The sequence below is a fragment of the Petaurus breviceps genome, unplaced genomic scaffold (assembly GCF_028583685.1).
Source record: "Petaurus breviceps papuanus isolate PSGF00001 unplaced genomic scaffold, PetGlider_PUasm1.0 90994, whole genome shotgun sequence".
Classification (NCBI taxonomy): domain Eukaryota; kingdom Metazoa; phylum Chordata; class Mammalia; order Diprotodontia; family Petauridae; genus Petaurus; species Petaurus breviceps.
The window spans coordinates 1,113,934-1,136,066 of NW_027187393.1; the positions used below are offsets into that span (position 1 = coordinate 1,113,934).

General features: G+C 40.0%; 1 protein-coding gene and 1 pseudogene across 11 annotated transcripts in view; one reads left to right on the forward strand and one right to left on the reverse strand.

Moving 5' to 3' along the window:
- Positions 1 to 2,696: 2,696 nt before the first annotated feature.
- LOC138153568 (NADH dehydrogenase [ubiquinone] iron-sulfur protein 4, mitochondrial pseudogene) lies at positions 2,697 to 3,670 on the forward strand (annotated as a pseudogene).
- A 4,924-nt stretch (positions 3,671 to 8,594) lies between these two features.
- The window catches only part of UIMC1 (ubiquitin interaction motif containing 1), a 142,986-nt gene continuing 129,447 nt past the window's right edge, over positions 8,595 to 22,133 (reverse strand). For 3 of the 11 annotated variants that reach the window (XM_069077613.1, XM_069077620.1, XM_069077612.1), the window contains 5 exons: positions 19,472 to 19,568; positions 17,710 to 17,878; positions 16,617 to 16,716; positions 15,686 to 15,728; positions 8,595 to 11,075 (listed from right to left, as the gene is read on the reverse strand). In XM_069077613.1, coding sequence (XP_068933714.1) covers positions 10,874 to 11,075; positions 15,686 to 15,728; positions 16,617 to 16,716; positions 17,710 to 17,878; positions 19,472 to 19,568 — 611 coding nt within the window. In that variant the 3' untranslated portion in view covers positions 8,595 to 10,873. Of the gene's footprint in view, positions 11,076 to 11,358; positions 11,411 to 15,685; positions 15,729 to 16,616; positions 16,717 to 17,709; positions 17,879 to 19,463; positions 19,569 to 22,133 lie in introns of those variants that run through there. The other 8 variants (XM_069077619.1, XM_069077618.1, XM_069077615.1 and 5 more) reach the window with 8 other exon arrangements.

Sequence of the window (22,133 nt, forward strand, 5' to 3'; positions counted from 1 at the left end):
GTTTATTTCCTCATATGGCAAACATGACGTATTTTGTAATGGATAATTATATCAGCATATTTGTAATCTCTATAGGCATTGTGAATATGGCATTGCTGATACAAAAGCATATACAAGACAGATATACATACCACACTGTAGATACATTTATATATGTGTATACACACACATATACACAGGGATTCCTACCTCCTTAGAGAAACTCAGAAATAAAGGCTGTTTTTTTTTCTCTGTACAAAGGGTTTACCCTTTGCCTAGTCTATCTCGAAGTTATTCTGATGAGCAAAGATAAAAGAATGGATCTGAAAGGCTTTGTAAAGCATAATCGCTCTCTTAGGAAGCCGCTGGGAAGGGTGGTTAATTCTCAGAAGATAGTCATGTTGCCTTTTTTCCTATTCAAAGTGGAAACTGGCCTTTCATTCAATGTTTGTGAAAGAGGTGGATAGTGGACTTTGTGAGTTTTAAATTTAATGTTTTGTTTCCGTTTTAGTATGAAATTTAGTCATAAGAGGCAGTAAATTGAACCTGACTACTGACTAATTTATAGAAAACAGCATAGGGAAAGTTTGGGAGAAAATCAGCATAGGTCATTTGGCTGCTAGATCCTTCTTCATGGGTTGGTATGTTGGATTTTTTTTTTTTTTTGCATGGTGGTAGGTTCACTATTTTACCTACTTAAGGACTAAAAATCCTACTTCCTATGGAACAATAGGCTTATTTTTCTTATAGCTTTTGCTTTTGTAATAATAATAGACTTTCATGAATTCAGAGTATAGCCCCTGAAACAGATCAGGATTATTACACATACTTAATATACTCTCCTATGTAATAACATCTTCCTCCTCCCCACTTAGAAGTCTTTCATATGATTGCATACTGGCTTTCAGGACAATGCCTGTCACCTCAGGGGTCCAGGCAGACCCCGGATGAGATGTCCAAAGGGGAGGGCCTAGAGTCAGTCACTCCTACACCTTCTTCACCCCTTTCTGCCACACCCTCTACCAACCCCTAAGTTGCCAAATTCTAATAGTTCCTCCTTCTCTTTGCTAAATCAAATAATGGAGAAGATATATGATAAGAGTCTCTCTTCCCCCTGTTTTCCCCCTCTGCCATAGAGAGATGTATTCATGAAGGTCAGGATCAAAAGGCTGGAGCCCCCTTGCCTCCAACCTCTTTCCCTCTAATAGGACCAAGTAGAAGCCATGGGATGGAATGTGGTAGGATTGGGGAGGAAAGGGGGAGGAAATACAGAAGGCTCAGAGAGTGAGTTAATTACTCACTGGTCTTACCTTGGGATAAGGATTGTGATGCTCCTTTAATCCTCTTGAGTCTTCCCAGGGCACAAGCTTACTTACCTCTCTCCTAATTTCTTTCAGAATCCTTCTAGAGACCCTGTTCTGCTCCAGAGAGTGAAACTAAGCTGTGAAATACTGGATTATAAGACCTCCAGCCCCGCCTCCTTCCTCTAAAGGCACTTGCCACATAGCCCATGCTCAACTGTATAGGTTGATGACCTCCTGGGCTGTCTCTAGTCTTCTTGGAAAGGAGCTCAAGAGGCAGGGCTAGAAGAAGTCTTTGAGGGTCAGGAAGAGGACACAGAAGACGGAGCTCAAAGGCATACAGATAACTGTCCTTGATAAGGTGATTAAGGTCTGCAAAGCCCTCTAGATATATTTTTATCAGGTTCCCATTTTACACATGAAGAAAATGAGGTTGGGAGGGGTTACATGATTTACCCAGTCATATATCTTGTAAAGTGGAATTCAAACCAAGGTCTCTCTAGCTTCCCAGATTAGCACTTTTTTTTACTGTACAAGGAAGGCTTAATTGATAAATATTTTTTGAATGGAGGGCTTCAAGGTCCTCAAAGGAGGGGAGACCCCTCTGGGTTAGTGTATTTTGTTCATTTTATGGGTCCTTTCTGCAGGTCCAGGTTTCCCAACTGTCTTTGCTGTTAACATCCTGGTGACTAGTCTTGGAAATTTCACAAGAACTCAAATTTCACATGGTATAAAACAGAAAGAGACCATGGAGATCACCCACTCCAACCTTCTCGTGTTAAAGATGAGGAAATGAAGGCTCAGAAATTGTGACTTGTTCAAGATCCCATAGGAAATAAGTGGCGAAGTCAGGATTATGAATCCAGACCCTTAGATGCTAACTTCAGCTCTTTCCCATTGTACCATGCTGCCTCCCCTCCCCAAGGGCAGCCAGTTAGTCCTAGGGGGTTAGAGAACCAGAGAGAGGATGACCAGAGAAGGAGAAATTAATGATTTAAGTAGATTGGGAGAGTTGGGTGATTAAATTAAGGGAGAGTGAGAGGATGAGGAATTCAACTACAAAGACACCCACCCCACCACACAACTGCTTCCATTTGACTCTGGTTTCATGAACTGATGTGTCTAAGTGTGAGGCAGAGCTGAACACAGAGAGTATGGGATAAGATCTACAAGCACAATGACATAGAATGGGACAGAGGAAGAAGTTCAAATTTGATATTCAGATACTCTCACAGGGAGAATAACAGGAGAAAAAGGGTATGGCCTTAGAATCAACCAACAGAATTCACAATAGACCAGAATGGAAAAGAAATTATCAAGAGGACAAAACAAAGGAAAACTTCTTGGGAAAGGGGTATGGCAAATGAACATTACTTAAAAGGAAATTTCTGAAGGGCAGTGACTGGGAGAGAAGATTTTGAAATAAGCCTGTAGGCTTGATTGGAAAGAGAGTCAGGTCAAAAGGGGGAAATAGTTCAATTTTTAAAAGAAAGAAAAATTTATGAAGTAAATAAAGTAAATGAAATAAAGTAAACAAATTTGAGCAACTTGGAAAAGGGCACATATATAGGAAGGGGGAAGAAAATGTAGGAACAAATTGGCATTTAAAATAATGAAAATAGGGATAAAATTAATCATAGGAATGAAATACTGACTTAGAAGACAAAAATCAATACAAAAGAAATAAAAGGAGAAAGATACAAGTCTAACAATCATAACTTTAAATTTGAATGTATTGCAGTAGTGGGCCTGCGGCAACATGGCAGCAGTCTCAATGTCAGCGGTTCTGAGGCAGGCCCTGGGGATGAGAAGGGCAGCGGCCTCTACCTTCCGGCTTCCCACCAGATCACTGAGCACTTCCACATGGTGGCTGGCAAAGGACCAAGCTCAAGACACACAACTCATCCCAGCTGATGAAAAATTGGATATCACTACATTGACTGGTGTTCCAGAGGAACATATCAAAACTAGAAAAGTTCAGATTTTTGTTCCTACTCACAATAACATGCAGCAGTCTGGAGTAAACAACACAAAGAAGTGGAAGATGGAGTTTGATACCAGAGAGTGATGGGTTGGGCATCAACAGCAGATCCTCTATCAAATCTGGTTCTAACCTTTAGTACTAAAAAAGGTGCAATTGCATTTGCAGAAAAAAAAATGGCTGGAGCTATGCTGTTCAAGAGATAAAGGTCCCCAAACCTAAATCCAAGTCTTACACTGCAAACTTTTCTTGGAACAAAAGAACAAGAGTGTCCACCAAATAGGTCGGCACTGACTATATCTCTGTGTCTTACTGTGAATAAAGTCAGCTGTGCAGTATTTATAGTCCATGTATAATACATCTCTTAATCTCCTAATAAATTTGACCTTTAAACTACAAAAAAAAAAAATTTGAATTAAACCATCCAGTAAAATCAGAGAAACAGAATAGATAAGAAAATAAAACCTATTATATATGAGAAACATATATCTATCTTTTTTTTAAGCAATCAGGGCTAAGTAACTTGCTCAAGGTTACACAGCCAGTTATTTCTGGGTGTGGTGCTAAGTATCTGAGCCCAGATTCGATCCTCAGGTCATCCTGACACTGGGGCCAGTGCTCTTACTCGCTGAGGCATCTGGCCGCCCCTTATCTCTAATTTATAATAGCTAGTATTTATATAGCACTGTATGACTTGCAAAGCATTTTACAAATACCATCTCATTTTATCCTCACAAGTACTCTGGGAAACAGGCTCTACTTATTGGTGAGGAAATCAAGGCCCAGGGTCACACTACTAGTAAGCGTTTGAGGGCTAGATTTGAACTTAGGTCTTTCTGACTCCTGGTCCAGTGGACTTTTAGTTACTTGTCCTTTCTAGACTTAGTTCCCCACTCTATAAAATGAAGGGTTGAATGATATGGTCTCAAAGGTCCCTTCAATCCCTATTTCAAGATAGACTACAGCTCTGACATAATTTCTATTTATTCATTCAATATTAAGTGTGTATGGTACTCAGAGAACACTATCCTAAGTACCAGGAAAGAGCTTAGATAAGGTCACAGTCAGCATTGAGGAGTGGATAGGGCACTGGACTTTGAAAAAGACCTGAATTTGAATCCTATCTGAGATACTATGTGATCTTAGGCAAATCATTTAATGTGTCTCTGTCCTCTTGGGGGTTGGATGTGAGGGCTAGAGCCTCACTTAGAGGTTCTTTCCAGCTCTAACTCTATAGACCTTAAAGTGTAAGAGAAATTTAAGAGATGAAAGTAGAACTGGAAGAACTATCAATAAGATGAGCACACAGGGAAGTGTGGCCAAATGGGTAGTCATTCCTCTCTTACAAGTGGTGGGAAGCTAGTTTTAAATATCACTTGTCTGCCTCAGTGTCTTCATATGTAAAATTAAGATAATAGCACCTACTTCACATGGATGTTCAAATGAAATATTTGTAAGGAGTTGTTTAAGTCTTAAAGCATTGTATAATTATTATGGCTTCCTATCTTTTGGGAAACTCTGAGACAAATGTCCTTCTGTGAGTAGTGGCCTGAACTAGCCAAGTACCTACATAGGAAGACACATAGCTCCTCAGAGATCAGAGCTCCTCAGCAGGGTCAGCATTGGATGGATGCCAAGTCTGAAAGATGGTGAACCCATTTCTTTCTGCAGGAAACCCCTTCCATTTTTTTTTTTTTCAAAACACTGGGAGAAATTACTTTTTGTCCTGCACAATTTTCATTTATGATTTCTTGAAATATAGCTCTGGGGGCGGTTAGGTGGCACAGTGAATGGCACTGGCCTTGAAGTCAGGAGCCGTTTGACTTTGGGCAAGTCATTTAACCCCAATTGCCCTGCCTTCCCCAAAAGGGGAAAAAAGCAAATATATATATATATATATAATCTGAAAAAACAGGTTTTTTAAAAGTCCACTGTGTTTTACATGGAGCTTCTTGACTACACCTTTAAACCCAAATCACTGGCATTCACTGAATGGCCAACAATAGCCCCCAGTTCAAGCCTTTTGTAAATTCAGTTTAGATTTTGATGGCTTAGAATGAATGCAAATAGCAATTGTTTTCTGTTCCAGCAGAGGGTCTTTTGCTTCCCCAGACAGATAGCTTTGTGATGATAAATTGGGGCATCTTTTGTCTCAGTTCTTACCTAACCCTTAGTAACTGAATGGGTGTGGCCTCAGACAAATGGAGACCTGGTGAAGACCTTAATTTAGAAAGGCCAAGCTCTACCACTCCATCCTGGGCCCTGTCCAGTCTTCTTGACTTTTGTCTTGCCACTGGACTTTAGCGACTCTGGAGAAGGAAGTGAAGCTGACAACTTCATGGAACTCTGCCTCACTTAAATCCAATTCAGGCACAAGTCAAAATATTACCCTCATGATGTCACTGGAAGATGAGAATGAAGGATGGAAAAACAATAGCAGATTATCAATGACTTCAGTCATATACTGTTCAATAGTGCACTGAGAAACTGAGTCAAGAAGCCAGTGAGTCTTTGGAGAACCACAGAGTTCCCATGTTGGGCTAAAGACCTGAAATACATAGTCAAGCCCAGGCCCATTCCCAGACATTGTCTTTGCTGCTTTCCTGGGGTATATGACACCACTAGACTTTTCCATCTCTTTTTCACAGATCCAAGTTCAATACAAGTTCACTCTCTTATGTTTGCAACTCTGTACTCTGAGATGTGTATGCACAGACACACCATTCCTCTTTGTTTCTGACTTTGGATTCAGGATCTTCCTGAATTCTTCAGTCAGGTGGGTATCTCAAGAAATAGTCCAGGCTGGAGAGCATGAAGACGCAGCAGGGCATAGAGGAAAAGTGTCTTAGACTCAGAAAATTTGGGTACAAATTCTGGCTTTGTCATTTTTCTTAAGCAAATTACTCCTCTGTGGACATAAATTTCTCCATCTACAAAATTAAGGGGTTTGACTTGGAATAATTGAGGGAAGAATGCCTCCAATGACCTCCTGGAGAAAGATAGGCTTCAGTCCACTGTTCTTTCTTGAGGGATCATAGGGAGAGGAAAGGGTCCCAAAGACTCCTTTAGAGTCAAGGGCAACAAAACAAGGTGTCAGTAGCTTGTTCCCAGCATCAAAAGGTCAGTGACCAATAAGAACAAATCCTGACATAGTTCAAACTCATGCTCTTAGCTTCTGACTCCAGTTGTTAAAGGCTAAAGTATAAAGAAGGGAGACACCAAGAGTTAATGTTTTCAAGTTTGGAATCAAATGTAAGAGTACTATCATCACATATATGATTTCTGACTCTTCTAGCTCTGGACCTGCCCTATAGGTAGAACTTAATCCAACCAGATAGTGTAAGGCTTTAAAAACTAGGAGGCAATTTTATAAGTACTGTCTTGCTGCTAAGTGTAGTCTGCCTCCAAAGCTAAGATTCTTTATATGTTCTTGCATTTCCCACCGCCAGCATGCACTCAAGGTAACCTAAATCTACTGTATTTTTCAATAAATCCTTTGCTCAATGAATTGTGAGATCACAGATTTGGAGCTGGAAGGTGATGGGGTACCTTGGGGTCTAGGTCAATTTGTGAAACCAACTTGTGAAACCAGTCTGTGAAATTGTAACTGCAATTTGTATTGTAAAATTGTTATCTGTAAAATTCCTTTCCCAACCTCCGACTCTGCCCCTTCCCCCTATCCGCACTAGGCCTAGGCAGCACCATGGGACTCCTTTGTTCTTACTTAATCCCTCATGTCTCCTCCAGCCTGGCCCAAATCTTATCTAAACTATCTATTCACATGTTCCTCTTGGTCAGCTCTGACCTTTGTCTATGCATTGAGGCCCCTCCCGTCAGGCCAGCCCTGACAATGGCAGCCCTACCCTTTAAAAGTAAAAGCATGTACCCCTCTCACTTGCAGGTCCCCTAAAGGACTCTTGCCCGAGAAGCATAACAATAAACTTCTACAACTTTCACTCCAATTAAGCCTGAGACCTTGAATTCTTTCCAGACGATATTGCAGGTTTTCTGGTCTTGGATAAGATCAGAATATCTGCTGAACCTTTTGGGATCCCCTCCCCCATCAAAGGGACCTCAGAACACACATCTAATAGTTGTTCTGAAACTCTGGACAGTTGTCCAAGGTCAAACAGTGAGAAAGGCGAGATTGGAACCTTGATCTTTCGGTCCCAAATCCAGTACTCCTGATACTACATAAGAACAATGAAACCCGGAGGCAAGACTCTCCCTACCAGTTTCCCTATTTCTCCACCTGGTAGAGTACACTGTTCTTAAACTTCTCCAAGAGTTCAGAGAGGTCTGGGGAAGTAACTAATTCAAATCTAGGAACCAGAGGAATGAAGAAGCATGACACTGGGGAAAACACAGGACACAGAAGACCTATGTCAAGTCCTAGATACCTTAAATGGCAACTTTGGGTTGATTACTTTACCAATACTGTTTCATCTTCTAAAAGATATCTACTAGTTCCCATGGATCTTTCCAAGCACAGACATACAATCTTTTCATTTTTATACTACCTACTTCACAGGGTTGAAGCAAAGAAAGCCACAAATAAGTAGGTTGTTATGTGAAGGTGCATTTTGACGTCATTCAATGGGAACACTTGTTCTGATACCAGCTGTGCAATGTTAGAAAAATCACTAATTTTCTAAGTCCCAGTTTCCTTGTTTGCAAAATGAGTATAATTTTTTGCACTGTCTACTTCAGGACCACTATAAATAGGAAAACACTTTGTAAAGCTTAAAGCTTTATCTAGACAGCTAAGTGGCACAGTGGATAGAGCACTGACCCTGGAGTCAAGAAGACTCCAGTTCGAATTTGGCCTCACTTAGCAGGTGTGTAACCTGGGAAAGGTGCTTAACCTCTGCTTGCTTCAGTTTCCTCACTGTAAAATTGGGATCATAATATTAAGCACCTTCCTCCAAGAGTTGTCGTGAGGATCAAATGAGATAACTGTTAAGTGCTTAGCCTAGTATCTGGCACATAAAAAGTGCTATATAAGTGTTAGCTATTATTATCATACAAATGCAGTCTATTATATTTTCAGGTCCCTTTTAGCTCTGACAACTGACGTCCTAAGGTTCTTCAAGCTCAAGCATACTCTTCAAAGACCCCTTCCAGTTCTAACATTCTAGGCTCTTTGTGGTAGTACAAATAAAAAAAGCTTTTAATGCTTATAAAGTCAACCAAGTGGCAAAGTAACCAATTCTATTGGTAGTTCCCCTAGCAAATAGGAAGCTCCATGCTGAGGTCCCTAAGGCAGGGAAAACCCACAGGGGCAGTTTGATTTACTATCATTGGTAAAGCAAAACAAGGCAAGGAAACAATAATTTATTAGGCATTCTTTATGTGTTAGGCATTAGGCTAAGCTCTGGAGATACAAATAAATATAAGCAAAAAAATAGTCCTTGCCCTCAGGGAGCTTACAATCTAATAGGAGAAGATAACATACAAAAGAAAGCCAGAAAGGTGGAGAAGAGGTAAAAGTACCTGCGACAGGCATACGTGTTTTAAGTGTGGAAAGTCAGAAGCAGAGCCAGGAAGGAAATGAAGATTGGCCAGCCTGGGATCATCTCCAAAACACAAGCCCCAGGAGGAACTCACCAATGAGATTTTTCAGGCTAAGAAGGCTCCAGGTGGGAGATTCTAGAGTTAAGACTGAAGCTGAGGCACAGTGTTGGTAAAGAGAGAAAGATTTAAATGATTCTCCACCCCAAAAAAATAATAAGCCCCTCCCCCAAATTAAAAAAAAACAAACCCTGACTTTGGATTATTGGTTCCCCATTTTCCTAATCTCTATCCTCCTTCTATTGACCAAAACTTGCAAGGTGACTACTCAGCCTTAAGGAAAAGTAATTCATGTTCCAGGATCAGCTCTTTGCTTCCTTAATCTTTAGACAAAGAGATAAACACTATATCCCCCATTTATGGAGATCTACCTTCAATAAACTGCCATTTAATGAGAGTGAAAACTAGCATGAGTCAAGCTGATGGTGCATAACTGATAAACTGCTTTTCATTAGAAGGAAAACAGGTAAAGAATCAATATCACAGTTAAAATGCAGCATTTTTCTCAGCACTGAAGAGAACTAGAGGAGTCTCCCTCTCATAAGTACAGAATGACTGCTTGGCACAGATCATGACGCTCCTACAAGTGGAGCCAATGCCAGCCTGCTACCACCTTGGGGATATGAGGGAGCACTACTACGGAAGGAGCAAGAGTGACAACAAACATTCAGTTGCCCCAGTCTTGCCTTCTTTCATCAAAAAAGAACCAGGCTTGTGTTTCCTCTCCCATCTTCTTTAAAAAGAATAAAAAGTATAGAGCAGCACCCAACACCCTGAAAGAAACAGTATGGGGCTGTTTCATCTAGAACTTAGACCTGAATTGTGCCTTTCATCCCAGGTGTTTTAGAAATCTAGACCAAACCCCTGCGAGAAGCAACAAACATTACACTCCAGTTCTCAAAAACAAAAATTTTGGATTCCAAAAGCGGAAATCGAAGAAATTGCTAGCCTAGTCAAAGGTCCTTTCTCAGCCAGCTGCCACCTCTGTTGAATCTTACAGAAGAATCATAGGATTTTAGTGCAGTCCAAACCCCTCATGTTAAAGGTAAGGAAACTGAGGCCTAATGTTAATGACTTTCCCAAAGTCAGCTAAGTATTAAGCACAGCCAGGATTCATAACCAGGTCCCCTGATTCCAAGTCCAGTGAATACTCTCAGCTTCCACTCTCTCGTATACCTTGCACATCTTCTTTCCTACTGCATTATGTTTTATCTTCTTTATAAGCCTAAATACTGCTAGAATACTGGATAAAGTTGGGCCACATCTCTGCTCTACATTGGAAGCACCCAATGGTGCAACTCACCATGAAATCAGAGATTCTCTCTGCTGCCTCTGTTACCTCTGGCATTAAGCAGAGCTGAGTTAATTTCTAACCAATAGACATTTCTACTGGCTATGGTGTGAAGGGAAAATGGCTGTATCTAAAGGAGTCTATTGGTCACCTAGAATTTTGACTGGCGTGTGGAATGTGGAATGAAGCCAGGAATCATCAGGTAGATGAAAGAATGTTGCAGACAGATGGAGCTTCTTGGAATGAAGTTCAGGGGAGAAAGAGCTGAAAAGTTCAAGGGAATAACCACAGAAAATGCTTTGGAATGTACAATGCACACTAATTGACCTAAGATCAAGAAGAATGTTGGTGACACATCCAAAGCCAATGATGCATTTAATTTTGAAATACATGATCTGTAATTCCTTATCACTGAAACTAGTATGTCTGACATTGGGAATCCAAAACAAAGGAAAGAAAGGAAAACCTTATTGCTTCAGTTTCATATAAACATACATAAATATATTTAAATTTTCTTTTAACTATAAGCAATTTCAAACAAGCAATTAGAAAACACAAATTCTATACATTGTTTCCCTATACAGATCATAGAAAAAAAAATTCTTAAAGACTGCATAGTTGTGCTGATAATAACAACAGTATGGCCTGACCCAAACCAACAGGTAAAGAAAGAATAAGTAGATGGCCTGCTGAAAGAAGTTCAGCCATATATTTCTTCCAGGGACCTGTCAATGTTCCATAGCAGGAAGCTCAAGATTTTCTCCTCTTTCCTCTGCTTGCTTTGGTCCGTTTCCGACTGCCTGGTCGAATGGAAAGTTGCTTTTTAAAGTCCACTAGGCAATCCTTGGCTTCAGAAATAGAAACAAAAGACTTGATGGGAGAGTCATTCAAGCTAAAGGAGCTCTGGTCTCCTCTGCTACAATCTGCCTTCTCCATCTCTGAGGGAAGATACCTGATGAGAAGGGAAAAAGGAATAAAAGTTCAAAGGAGTTCAAAGAATCACCAGCACATTTTCTCAACTGATGTCTATCCCAATTTTATAGTCAACCAAGTTTTAGAAATCCTTTTTCCCTTGCTAAGCAAGACTTACTTATGATACATGCTTATAAGACAAGATAACTCAACTTAACTAATAAAATAACTTCATACAAAGTTTCCTAAAATCCTTTTCAGAAACAAGTACTGGGCATCTTAAGGGCATGAAACAATTATTTTTAAAATGCTTTCTTTATTACCTGCTTATGGATGTGGAATCGCTGTCTGCTTTCCATTTCTGTAATGACTACTCTGAGATTCAGGAAAAGGTAGAGAAGCCCAAGCTGTCATGGTGTGCCTCTGGATAAACACAGCAATTCCAAATACCAATCCACATATTTACAAATTAACTGAATCCCCCCACTTTCTAAAGAAAAAGCTTCCAAAGATGTGTCACATCCAGTGCCACAGCAGAATAGCATCTACCACTTGCCCATCTAGGAAGACCACTGTCTTGCCTTTGTCCAGAGGTTCCCAAATTTATTTAGCCTACCACCTCCTTCCCCCACATCCCCCCCCACCCAAATTACTCACTGTCCTCCTGGAAATCTACTTCCTTTAATTATTTAATTTTTTTTCCCTTCTTTTGAAATTTGTACCATTTAAAAAACCATTTTTTAAAAAAATGCCATCTTAAATGTAGTAATTTACTTTAAGTTTGTAGTTTTCCTGCATTGAAATTTTGATGACACAATACTGCATCATGTAGTCATACAGTATCATATTGTAAGTAAGTCATTACACATACATACTCCTGCCTGTGTATGCTAGACTTCTCAACAATGTGCAACATACCTCCCAACATTTGCTTGTTAAGACCTGTCAGTGGACTTGATTAATTATAGCCTGCATTTTATGTATTTATTTGGAAAATAATGTAATCACGACCTTAACTGTTACACAACAGATGAAATATTTATTAAAGGTTTTTCAAAATTTTCTTCTCTTCCTTCTCCCTTATTTTTATTCAATGCCCCCCAAGTGCACCTGAGGCTACTACCACCACACTGCATTCCAAAACCCCCAGGGGGTGGTATCACCCATTTTGAGAACCTATGGTTCATACTATTCTGTCTGCCTGAAATGCCCCCACTCCCCTCTCTTCACCTAATCAATTTCTCCCTATCCTTTAAATGCCATCTTCTCCACAGAGATTTTTTGTTTGTTTTTTTTTAAATGCTTTATTCACTTCTAGTTTACATCATTTATTTCCACAAGATTTTGAGTTACAAAATTTTCTCCCCATTTTTCCCTTACCCACTACCCCAAAATAGTGATCCCACTGGATATATCCCCTCCTCCAATCTGCTCTCTCCCATATCTTCTTCCATACCCCTTCTGACTTTCTAGTAGGGCACGGTGGATCTCTATGTCCCAGTGCCTATATATCTTATTTCCCAGTTACAAGTAAAATAATATTAATAATAGTATATACACACACACACACACACACATATATTTAAACATTTTATTTTAAAACTTTGAATTCCAGATTCATTCCCTTCCTCCCTTGTCACTCACCCTTACTGGGAAGATAAGCAATTCAATATAGATTATACATGTGTAGCTATACAAAACATTTCCATAGTGGAAATATTGTAAAAGATTGACTATATTTCCCTCCCTCCTATTCCACCTCCCATCTGTTCTATTCTCTACTTTGATCCTGTCCCTTTTCAAGAGTGGGTGCTTCCAACTTCCCTCCCCCCCCCAGCCTGCTCTCCCTCCCATCATCCCCCCTCTCATTCCCTTCCCCCTACTCTCCTATAGGGTGAGATACCCTATTTAGTGTGTATGTCATTCCCTCCCTAAGCCCAATTCAATGAGAATAAGGTTGACCCATTCCTTTTTGCCTCCATTGTAACTATTTCCCCTTATCTCTTCTATAAGAGATAGTTTACCCCATTCTATCTCTCCCCATCTCCTCTCATTATATTCTTCTCTCACCTGTTAATTTCACCTTTTAAATATCATCCCTTCCTATTAAATTGGTTCTGTGCCCTTTATGTATACACACATTCACATATGTATTCATACGCCTATATACCCTCCTATATAGACATATATGTGTGTATGTATACATTTCTATTCCCTTCAACTATTCTCATACTGAGAAAAGTTTCATAAGTTACAATTATCATTTTTCTATGTAGGAATGTAAATAGTTCAACTCGGATAAGTTCCTTATGATTTCTATTCCCTGTTTACCTTCTCATGCTTTCTCTTGTTTCTTGTATCTGAATATCAAATTTTCTATTCAACTCTGATTTTTTCATCAAGAATGCTTGAAAGTCCTCTATTCCATTGAATGACCATAATTTCCCCTGAAACATGATACTCAGTTTTGCTGGGTAGGTGATTCTTGGTTTAAATCCCAGCTCCTTTGACCTCTGGAGTATCATATTCCAAGCCCTTTGATCCCTCAATATAGAAGCTGCCAGATCCTATGTTATGCTGATTGTGTTTCCACAATATTGAAATTGTTTCTTCCTGACTGCTTGTAATATTTTTATTTGATCTGGGAACTTTGGAACCTGGCTATAATATTCCTAGGAGTTTTGTTTTGGGGATCTTTTTCAGGAGGTGATCGGTGGATTCTTTCAACCTCTATTTTGTCCTCTGGTTCTAAAACATCAGAGCAATTTGCCTTGAGAATTTCTTGAAGGATGATTTCAAGGTTCTTTTTTGATCATGGCTTTCAGGTGGCCCAATCATTTTTAAATTATCTCTTCTGGATCTCTTTTCCAGGTCAGTAGTTTTCCCAATGAGATACTTCACATTGTCTTCTATTTTTTTTGGATCTGTTTAATAGTATCTTGATTTCTCATAAAGTCACTAGCTTCCATTTACTCCAATCTAATTCTAAAGGAATGATTTTCTTCAGTGAGCTTTTGAGATTCTTTTTCCTTCTGGCAAATTCAGTTTTTTAAGGCATTCTTCTCCTCATTGCCTTTTTGAGCCTCTTTTGCCATCTGAGTTAGTCTATTTTTTAAGGTGTTATTTTCTTCAGTCAGGTTGTTGACTCTCATTTTATAATTTTCTTGCATCATTCTCATTTCTCTTTCCAATTTTTCCTCCACTTCTCTTATTTGGTTTTCAAAATCCTTCTGAAGTTCCTCTATGGCCTGTAACCAACTCGTATTTTTCTTGGAAGCTTCTGTTGCAGGAGTTCTGACTTTGCTGTCTTCCTCCTGTTCCATGCTTTGATCCTTTTTGTCCCCAAAATAGCAGTGTAGTAAAGTTGAATTGCTCTGCTTGGTTTGCTTCCTTTGCCTGCATGTTGCCACGCATTTACTTGACTTTTAGGCTTTTTGCCACAGTAGGACTCTGCTAACAGACAGGGGAGCTTTATCCCAAACACTGGGGTTTTCTCAGATGCTTGGATGCCCTCTCTGAAGCCTCCACAAGCTTTGGCAAGCTGGTCACACACCCCAGGACCTCCACCCTAGACCACAATCCAGATCCAAGTATAAAGCAAGATCAATTACCCTTTAGACTGGTCACTTGGTCCCCCTACAATCTGCAGGCCAGGAGCTCAACGGCTTCTACCTCCAGGGGATAAAGGGCGGACTGCACTCCCACACTACTGGATCCCAAAGTCCACACTGCACTGACCTCTCACTTTGTCCTTGGCATCTATGGGTTGATAATTCTGGAAACTGCCACAGATGCTGGTGATCTGAAGTCCCTCCAGCAGGAGGCTGGTCAGACCCACCCTGGGGCTAAAACCTGGGGCTGGGCTCGGCTCCCAGAGCACTGCACTGGCCGCTTTACTGCAGGCCTGCCGGGCTGTCCTCAGTGGGAGGTTAGCTTCTCTGTGTCATTTTGTGGATTCTGTAGCTCCAAAGTTTGTTCAGAGTCACCTTTTACATGAATTGGGGGAGGTGGAAGCCAGAGCCCCACAGAAGTCCTGTTTCTACTCCTCCATCTTGACTTTGCCCCCTTCTCCATAGAGTTTTAACATGCCCCTCCCCCCCAGTTTAATGACCTCTCAGTAACATTGCAGAGCACTTTTTTGCAATTCTCTAATGTAGTTGTCATGGAACACTGAACATTACAATTATATATGTTTCTCTCTCATTCTCTTCCTAGAATTTAAGCTCCATAAGAGGATGGAACAATGTATCTTCTCTAAGCTTTATATCTCTCACAGTGCCTAGCACAGTGCTCTGCACAGTCAGGTTATATAATAAATGTTTATTCAATAAATGTTACCTTAAGGGGTCTACTCTATGAAGCTCAGTCTCTCAAACCTACATCTCCTTTTGACCCAAATTCCCAAGCTCTGCTAACCCCATCCAGAAGTCTAAGGCTACATTTCAGCTTTGACCACCTTAATATAATACTTCTTTTGAATGGATTATGAACTCTGCACCAGATATACTTTAGCTACAGTGGCATATACTGCTGTGTAGAATTTTCCATATTACCAATTTATATAATAAGACAGATGTCTTATCAAATAAACAGTGTAACCAGGTCTTTATTTCCCAGGTTCTCAAAATACCAAAGCAGTCCTGAATTCACCTGAAAGCCTCTCCTTCTGATGACTCTGTCTTCATATCAATATCTGTGATAAGAGAGGAAAGAGAAGACTTGGCTTCAGGTCAAATAATTCAGTGTCAAATACTCTTTACTTCTCCAATAAGGCTGGCAGTATTCTGACTTTAGATATGTTGCATGGGAACAAATAGAGGTGAATTCAGTGATTCACCCAGAGAAACTGGGTGATTTAGTAAATATTCATATTTGATCAAAAGTTCCTTGCTCACCTGTGTCTACTATATAAGAATACCTAGTAAGATTAGGTTAGGGCTGTGATCTAATGTCTAAGTGTAGCATATATAAACTGAGCATAAGGTGTTAGGAGAATCAATCAAAAATGTTTGAATGCCAAATTTTCCCCACAAGTTTCTGTGAAACAGCATATATATCCTTCCTGTACATTTCAGAAAGGTGCTTACCCAAGCTTACAAGGTATGGCTGACCTACTAAAGAGCTGGAAATGAAACTGTTTGTAAAGGAGATAGAACTGCCTTCCTTAGGATAATACAGGATTTAAAGCTGGAACAGAATTCAAAGATCAAGTCCAAATGATCATTTCATGGAAGAAGAAATGAATAAGCAACACAACTGGAATTCATACCCAAGAATTTTGAATCCAGTCTCTTTTACACTACACTAATTTGGAATAATCCTAAAGGGTTAAATGGATGAGCAAGGGGCAGCTAGATGGTACAGTAGATACTGGTCCTGGAGTCAGGAGGACCTGAGTTTAAATCCAGCCTCAGACATTTACTGTGTGATACTGGGCAAGTCACTTAACAACAAAAACCTCCAAAAAAAATGGCTGAACCAAATTATCACCTAAGTAACTCCAAAGAATGGTCATGGTTTCTTTATAAGTCTTTATAAGAAAACGCATTGGATTTCTTAATGAAAGTGGTTCTATGCTCACCTGCAGACTTATATTCAGATTGTTCCAACAAGCTGAGGAGTTGGCCTCCATTCCTACTTCCTCCCTGGAATGGAGAGACAGAACAAGTCACCTCCTTAACCTCAAAGAAATATAAAGTGACAAATTGTGAAAAAAGCAAATTTAAAAAATAAAGTAAAAATAGAAAGTAGATTCAAAAGATCAAGCTATGAACTGACTTACAATTATGTAAATTAAAGCAGAAATAATACTGTGGACAGTGTTGGTGCTACCTTAAAGATAAAGCTAATAAATATATGGTATTTCATATAATCTAGTAAACACTCTTGTGGTGTTTTAATTAGCAATTTTCCAGAAGTATACTTTATGGTTTGAGTCTTTGTTTCATATTTTCCAATTGTGTTAAAAATTTATCAATAAAAAAAGAGAAGAAAAAAGAAGAAAACCACGAACAATTACATGAACAAGTACAGCTAAGGCAATAACAATATTGTCCAAGGACAGAGATCCTATTCAGACTGGCAGCCATCTGATATTCATAATTTTGTCCAGAATTAGCCCAACACGACTATTTCAAAGACAACAGGTCCATAGTGGACTTGGGAAGGTTAAGATACCAAGTAGTCCCAGGTTGTAAATGTATGCCTTGAAGCCAAAAGAACTAACCAGTCCCAAGGAATAAAAATTCTCCTTTAGATCTTGACATACAATTGGCTGTACATCATACCTTCATGCAGTAACTTTCTTAAAGGGTTTCGTTTACCTCACATGCTAGATTGGTGCCTGCATTTTGCTCTCTGCTCTAAGATGGTGTATTCAATTAAAATCCAGAATTTGGAAAAGGTCTATCATCTAAGCTTTAATCAAGGTTGCCTGCATACTCTCCCCAATTCCTGGTCAAGACACAGCCATCTTAGAGAGCTGGTAGATCAGAAGCACCAGCACCTAGGACTGCACCCCCAAGTGACTATCGCCCTGTTCTTCTCAGGTACTCAGACTATTCTGCATGTTTCAGAGCTCTAACTAGAGATCAAGAATACAAATAATTCCAAGACAAAAAAGCAATGTGGCCTTTAACCAAGACGTGTACACAGGTGAAATGAATGGGACTTACCCTTGTGTTGGTCTGCCTCACACTTTTTTGTTCAAAATCTGAAGGCTGTCTATTGTCTGTTTCCAGTTTGTTTCCTTGGTCATCTGTTGCAATCTGAAGGCAGAGGTCTACATGACTTGGATACTCTTTGAAAGGAACCAAGGATTTGCAGAGGTAACATTTCTCACTCCTATCCAAACAGGAAAAAAGGAAAGTAGTTTTAGTATTCTGCTGTGCTTCTGAGCTCTTGGCTGTGTCTCAAATGGTGTTTTTACTTCTCAAAGTTATTCCACAGAGAAGACATATCTAGCAATGCAGATTTGCTCAGCAGGATCACCAATAAAACTAACCCGACGCCAATCAAAAAGACTGAGTGATTAGCAGTTTTTCCTGGCTGTTCTTCTGTACCCTGCTGCTGCAGCAGTGGGATGGTAATGAAATCAGCTCTTCTAACTATCTCAAACAATGCTGATTGCTCTTCAGACATAAAACATTCTGTCAAACTCTGCTGAAATTAAGTGTTATGGTTATTTTCAAAGGAGAGTTAAAATTTCGACAGAAAAAGGAGCAAGTACATTAAATCAAGATGACATTTTTATGGGGGGGTGTGGATATAGTCTTCTGATTAGTAAATCAACTCTATGTGCTTACTTCATTTCACAACCTGCATCATAAACCAAGAAGTTTCCCCAAACTCCTGGTTCTGATGTACGGTTCTACATAATCTTAACATCTCTCATCTATTTGCTTCTTTCTGTCTTACCCTAACCACCGGCAGCTTCCAGGCTAGAGACTGAGGAGAAACCTAAGCCCATAAAATAATATAACCAGAGCATCAAGTAGGAAGACAGTATATACCAAAAACATCATATTAAAGATAAAGGAATGAGGGTCTTGTTTCTCTGGAGCTACAGGGAAAGTCCACATTCAGCAAAATAATTCCAAATAAAGTCTCTCTTGGGCATAATACCCTAAGTTTTTCTTTCTGGCCACTTGTGTTTAATAACCAAAAAGAGACTGAGATACAGTAGAGAAATTTATATTATTAAGAAAGCTTGCATACTCCCTTCACTGGACACATTTGGACAGATACTCAATCTCCTGCATGGTGCCTTGAAAGAGCAGGCCTTTAAGAAATATTTATTGAATGAATGAATAAATGAATGAATGAGAGGATGCAAGTTCATTTTTGTCTGAAGTAAAGAATGGACCAGATGACCTCTCAAAGTTCCTTTTGATCCTAAGATTTAAGATTTAACATCTGTATCTTGATGCTAAATATTTTTGCCCTTTAATGAATCATTTAATTTAATATTAGTGATATTTCAACTATTTCTAAGGAAGGGCATTTTCAACCACAGTCCCTTCTTATTTATGATACTTTTAGCCCAATCTATTTCATTGCATAACCTTCTGCAACACAGCTCTCAATTACAAAATGGGAACATGGCCCATACTTTTCTGAGGGCTGCACAAGGCTCCACATATGAATGTGAACTCCAAACAAATGGAAGCCTAAAAGTGGTATGGGTGAGGCAACTATTCACTTTTATTTTTTTTTCTAATTCTGATTTTTTGTTTTTTTCTTGAGTTTGGAGGAAGGGCAATGGGGTCATCTACACTGATGCAATTTGGGATGAAGGAAAAGAAACTCAGGCTATCCAAATAATGCTGACTGACTGACATGATAGAGAAGCAGTTAGAAATAGGAACTGGAGTCTTCATTTAGTACAAGCTACTTTATAGAAAACAATAGTGCCAAGAACGTAGCATACCTACTTACTTGTCAATGTCTAGGGATGGCTGGATGTCTCTCCCATTGTCACTCTTACTCTTGGCCCGTTTCCTTTTCCGAGTTAACACTTCCAAAGAAGAAAAACCTGTTAAGATGGCAGGAGATTCTGCTCCTTTCTCTGCAGTGCTAGGGTGTTTCACTGAATGCTTTGCAAGGTGCCCAGGACAGAATGTGAAGGACACTCTACATATGGGGCCTTGTCCAAATTCCATTCCAAAGGTACTATTTTCCATTGTGTGTAGTGTAACATCTGTGCCATGCACACATGGTATTCCATGAAGTAACCTTTCTCCCATCAACTTAGAAGGATGTGAATAGCCAGACCAATCCACTCAAGGGGCCAAGATGATATTTCTAGCCCCTCTAGAAAAGGTCTTTTTGGTAACAACCTACTCGAGGCAGATTTATCTAGGAAAAATGAACACTGGTATTAACTTAAATCACCTAAAAATTAACTCCTCTTCTCCCCTGCCTCCTCCCCCTATGACACTGAGGTATTGCAATGCAAGCTAATGGTAGTATTTTAGGTCATTTACGCATCCAACAGATATTGATTACCTATAGTTTGCAAAGATCTGTGCTAGGTGCTATGGAAGACTGTAGGTTTAGATTAATACAAACACAGAAAACCACAATACAAAAATATTAGCTGATGACTACATTACAGAAGCTCTAATCAAAGGAGAAGAAGGTTGTGAAAGAAGAGTCATGGAAAGTTTTATGGAGGATATGGTTCTTGAGATAAGTTTTAAAAGATGGGTGGGCATTTAAGAGGCAAAGAAGGGGTGGAAGGATATTCCAGGGACAGGAAATAGCATGAATAAAGCAGAGAAGCAGGGGAGTACAATGTGTGGTGAGGGAAGAGGGATGTCTAGTTTGGCTGGGATACAGGGAGTATGGTGGCAAGTGATATAAGGCCGGAAGGATGGGTAGCAGGGAGGTGCTTCACTTCAAACTGCAGATTACTTTGAATGCCCAGATAAAGGAACCTAAACTTTGAGAGGAAACAGGAAACACTGAAGATTTCTGCACCAATGTCACATGACTATATCAAATGCTTATCCAGTCTCTGAGTGAAAATAACAAACAATGGGGGCCTACCACCTTCTAAGGCAGTTCATGTTTCTTAATCCCCAGCACCTATCACAGTATCTGCCAGAGTAGCTTAATAAATATTCATTTATTGACTGGTTTGATTAACTGAAAGTAAGAACAAGTTGAAGCAAGAAAACACATTAAGAGGTTACTGCCAACAGTCCAGATGAGTAATATTACAGGCCTTTACTAGACTGATGGCATAAGGAAAGAGGGGAGGGGGAAGACAAATGTTCAATGTCTATCATGGAGGTGGAATGGATAGGACTTGGTAACTTGAATGTGAGAAGAAAGAGTCAAAGATAATACCAAAATTACATGCATGGGGAGAGAAGATGAATTGTGGTGCCTATGCTCAGACACATCTAGTGATGAAGAGCTTACTACTTCACTAAGGAGCTCATTCCATTTTTGGACAGTCGTATTAGGAACTTCAACCTTTATATTAAGCTGAAAACTGCCTCCCTACAGCTTCTACAAATCAATCCTCCTTGAATCCCGCTAGAGCCATACAGAACAATTCTATTTCCTTTTTTTCATGACAGCCCTTCAGATATCTGAAGACAGCCCTCTAAATCTTTTCTTTTCCAGTTCCTTCATTTGCTGCTCATGTGATGTAATTTCTAGATTTTTAACCACTCCCCATAGCCGTACTTGAGAAAGAATTCAATTAGTCAATGTTCTTCTTATAAAGTTGTGCCTACAACATTCTGGATGTGACCTCAGCAGTGCAGAGTACTATTGGATAATTACCATGACTTGGGTACCAGGATTCTACTGATATATACTAAGTTCACAATAGTTTCACTATAGCTTTAGTTCACACGGAGTTAGTTTTTTCTCATAATGCATTCAAGCATGTGTAAGGCTATTTTTTTTAATGTAAGACTTTAAATATTTGCCATTGTTAAGATTCAATTTGTTAGGGGGCGGAGTCAAGATGGCAGAGTAGAAGCACAACCTCCAAGCAGCTCCGGCTTTCACCTTCCCCAATCAATGTAAAAAGGGGACTCTGAACAAATTTTGGAGCTGCAGAACCCACAAAATGACACGGAGAAGCTAACCTCCCCCTGAGGACAGCCCGGCAGGAATCAGCCAAGCGCAGCAATGTGGGAGCTGAGCCCAGGCCCCGAGAGCCAGAGGTTTTAGCCCCAGGGCGGGTCTGACCAGCCACTGGCTGGAGGGACTCTAGATCAGCAGCCGCTATGGCCATTTCCAGAATTATCAACACATAGATGCAAAGGACAAAGTGAGAGGTCAGTGTAGTCTGGACTTTGGGACCCAGTAAGAGGGAGTACCTCAGCTTTTGCCCCCAGGGCAAGAAGCTGCTGAGCCGATGGCACAGCCAGCCAGCTCCACATGGCTGCTTTAGCTCCTGGCCTGAAGAGTGTAGGGGGACCAAGCACCAGTCTGAGGGGTAATTGCTCTTGCTTTAACCTGCTTGGATCTGGATTGCAGTCTAGGGTGGAGGTCCTCGGGTATATGTCCAGCTTGCCAGAGCATGTGGAGGCCTCAGAGAGGGTACCCATCTAATACCTTTGGCAGCTGAGAAAAC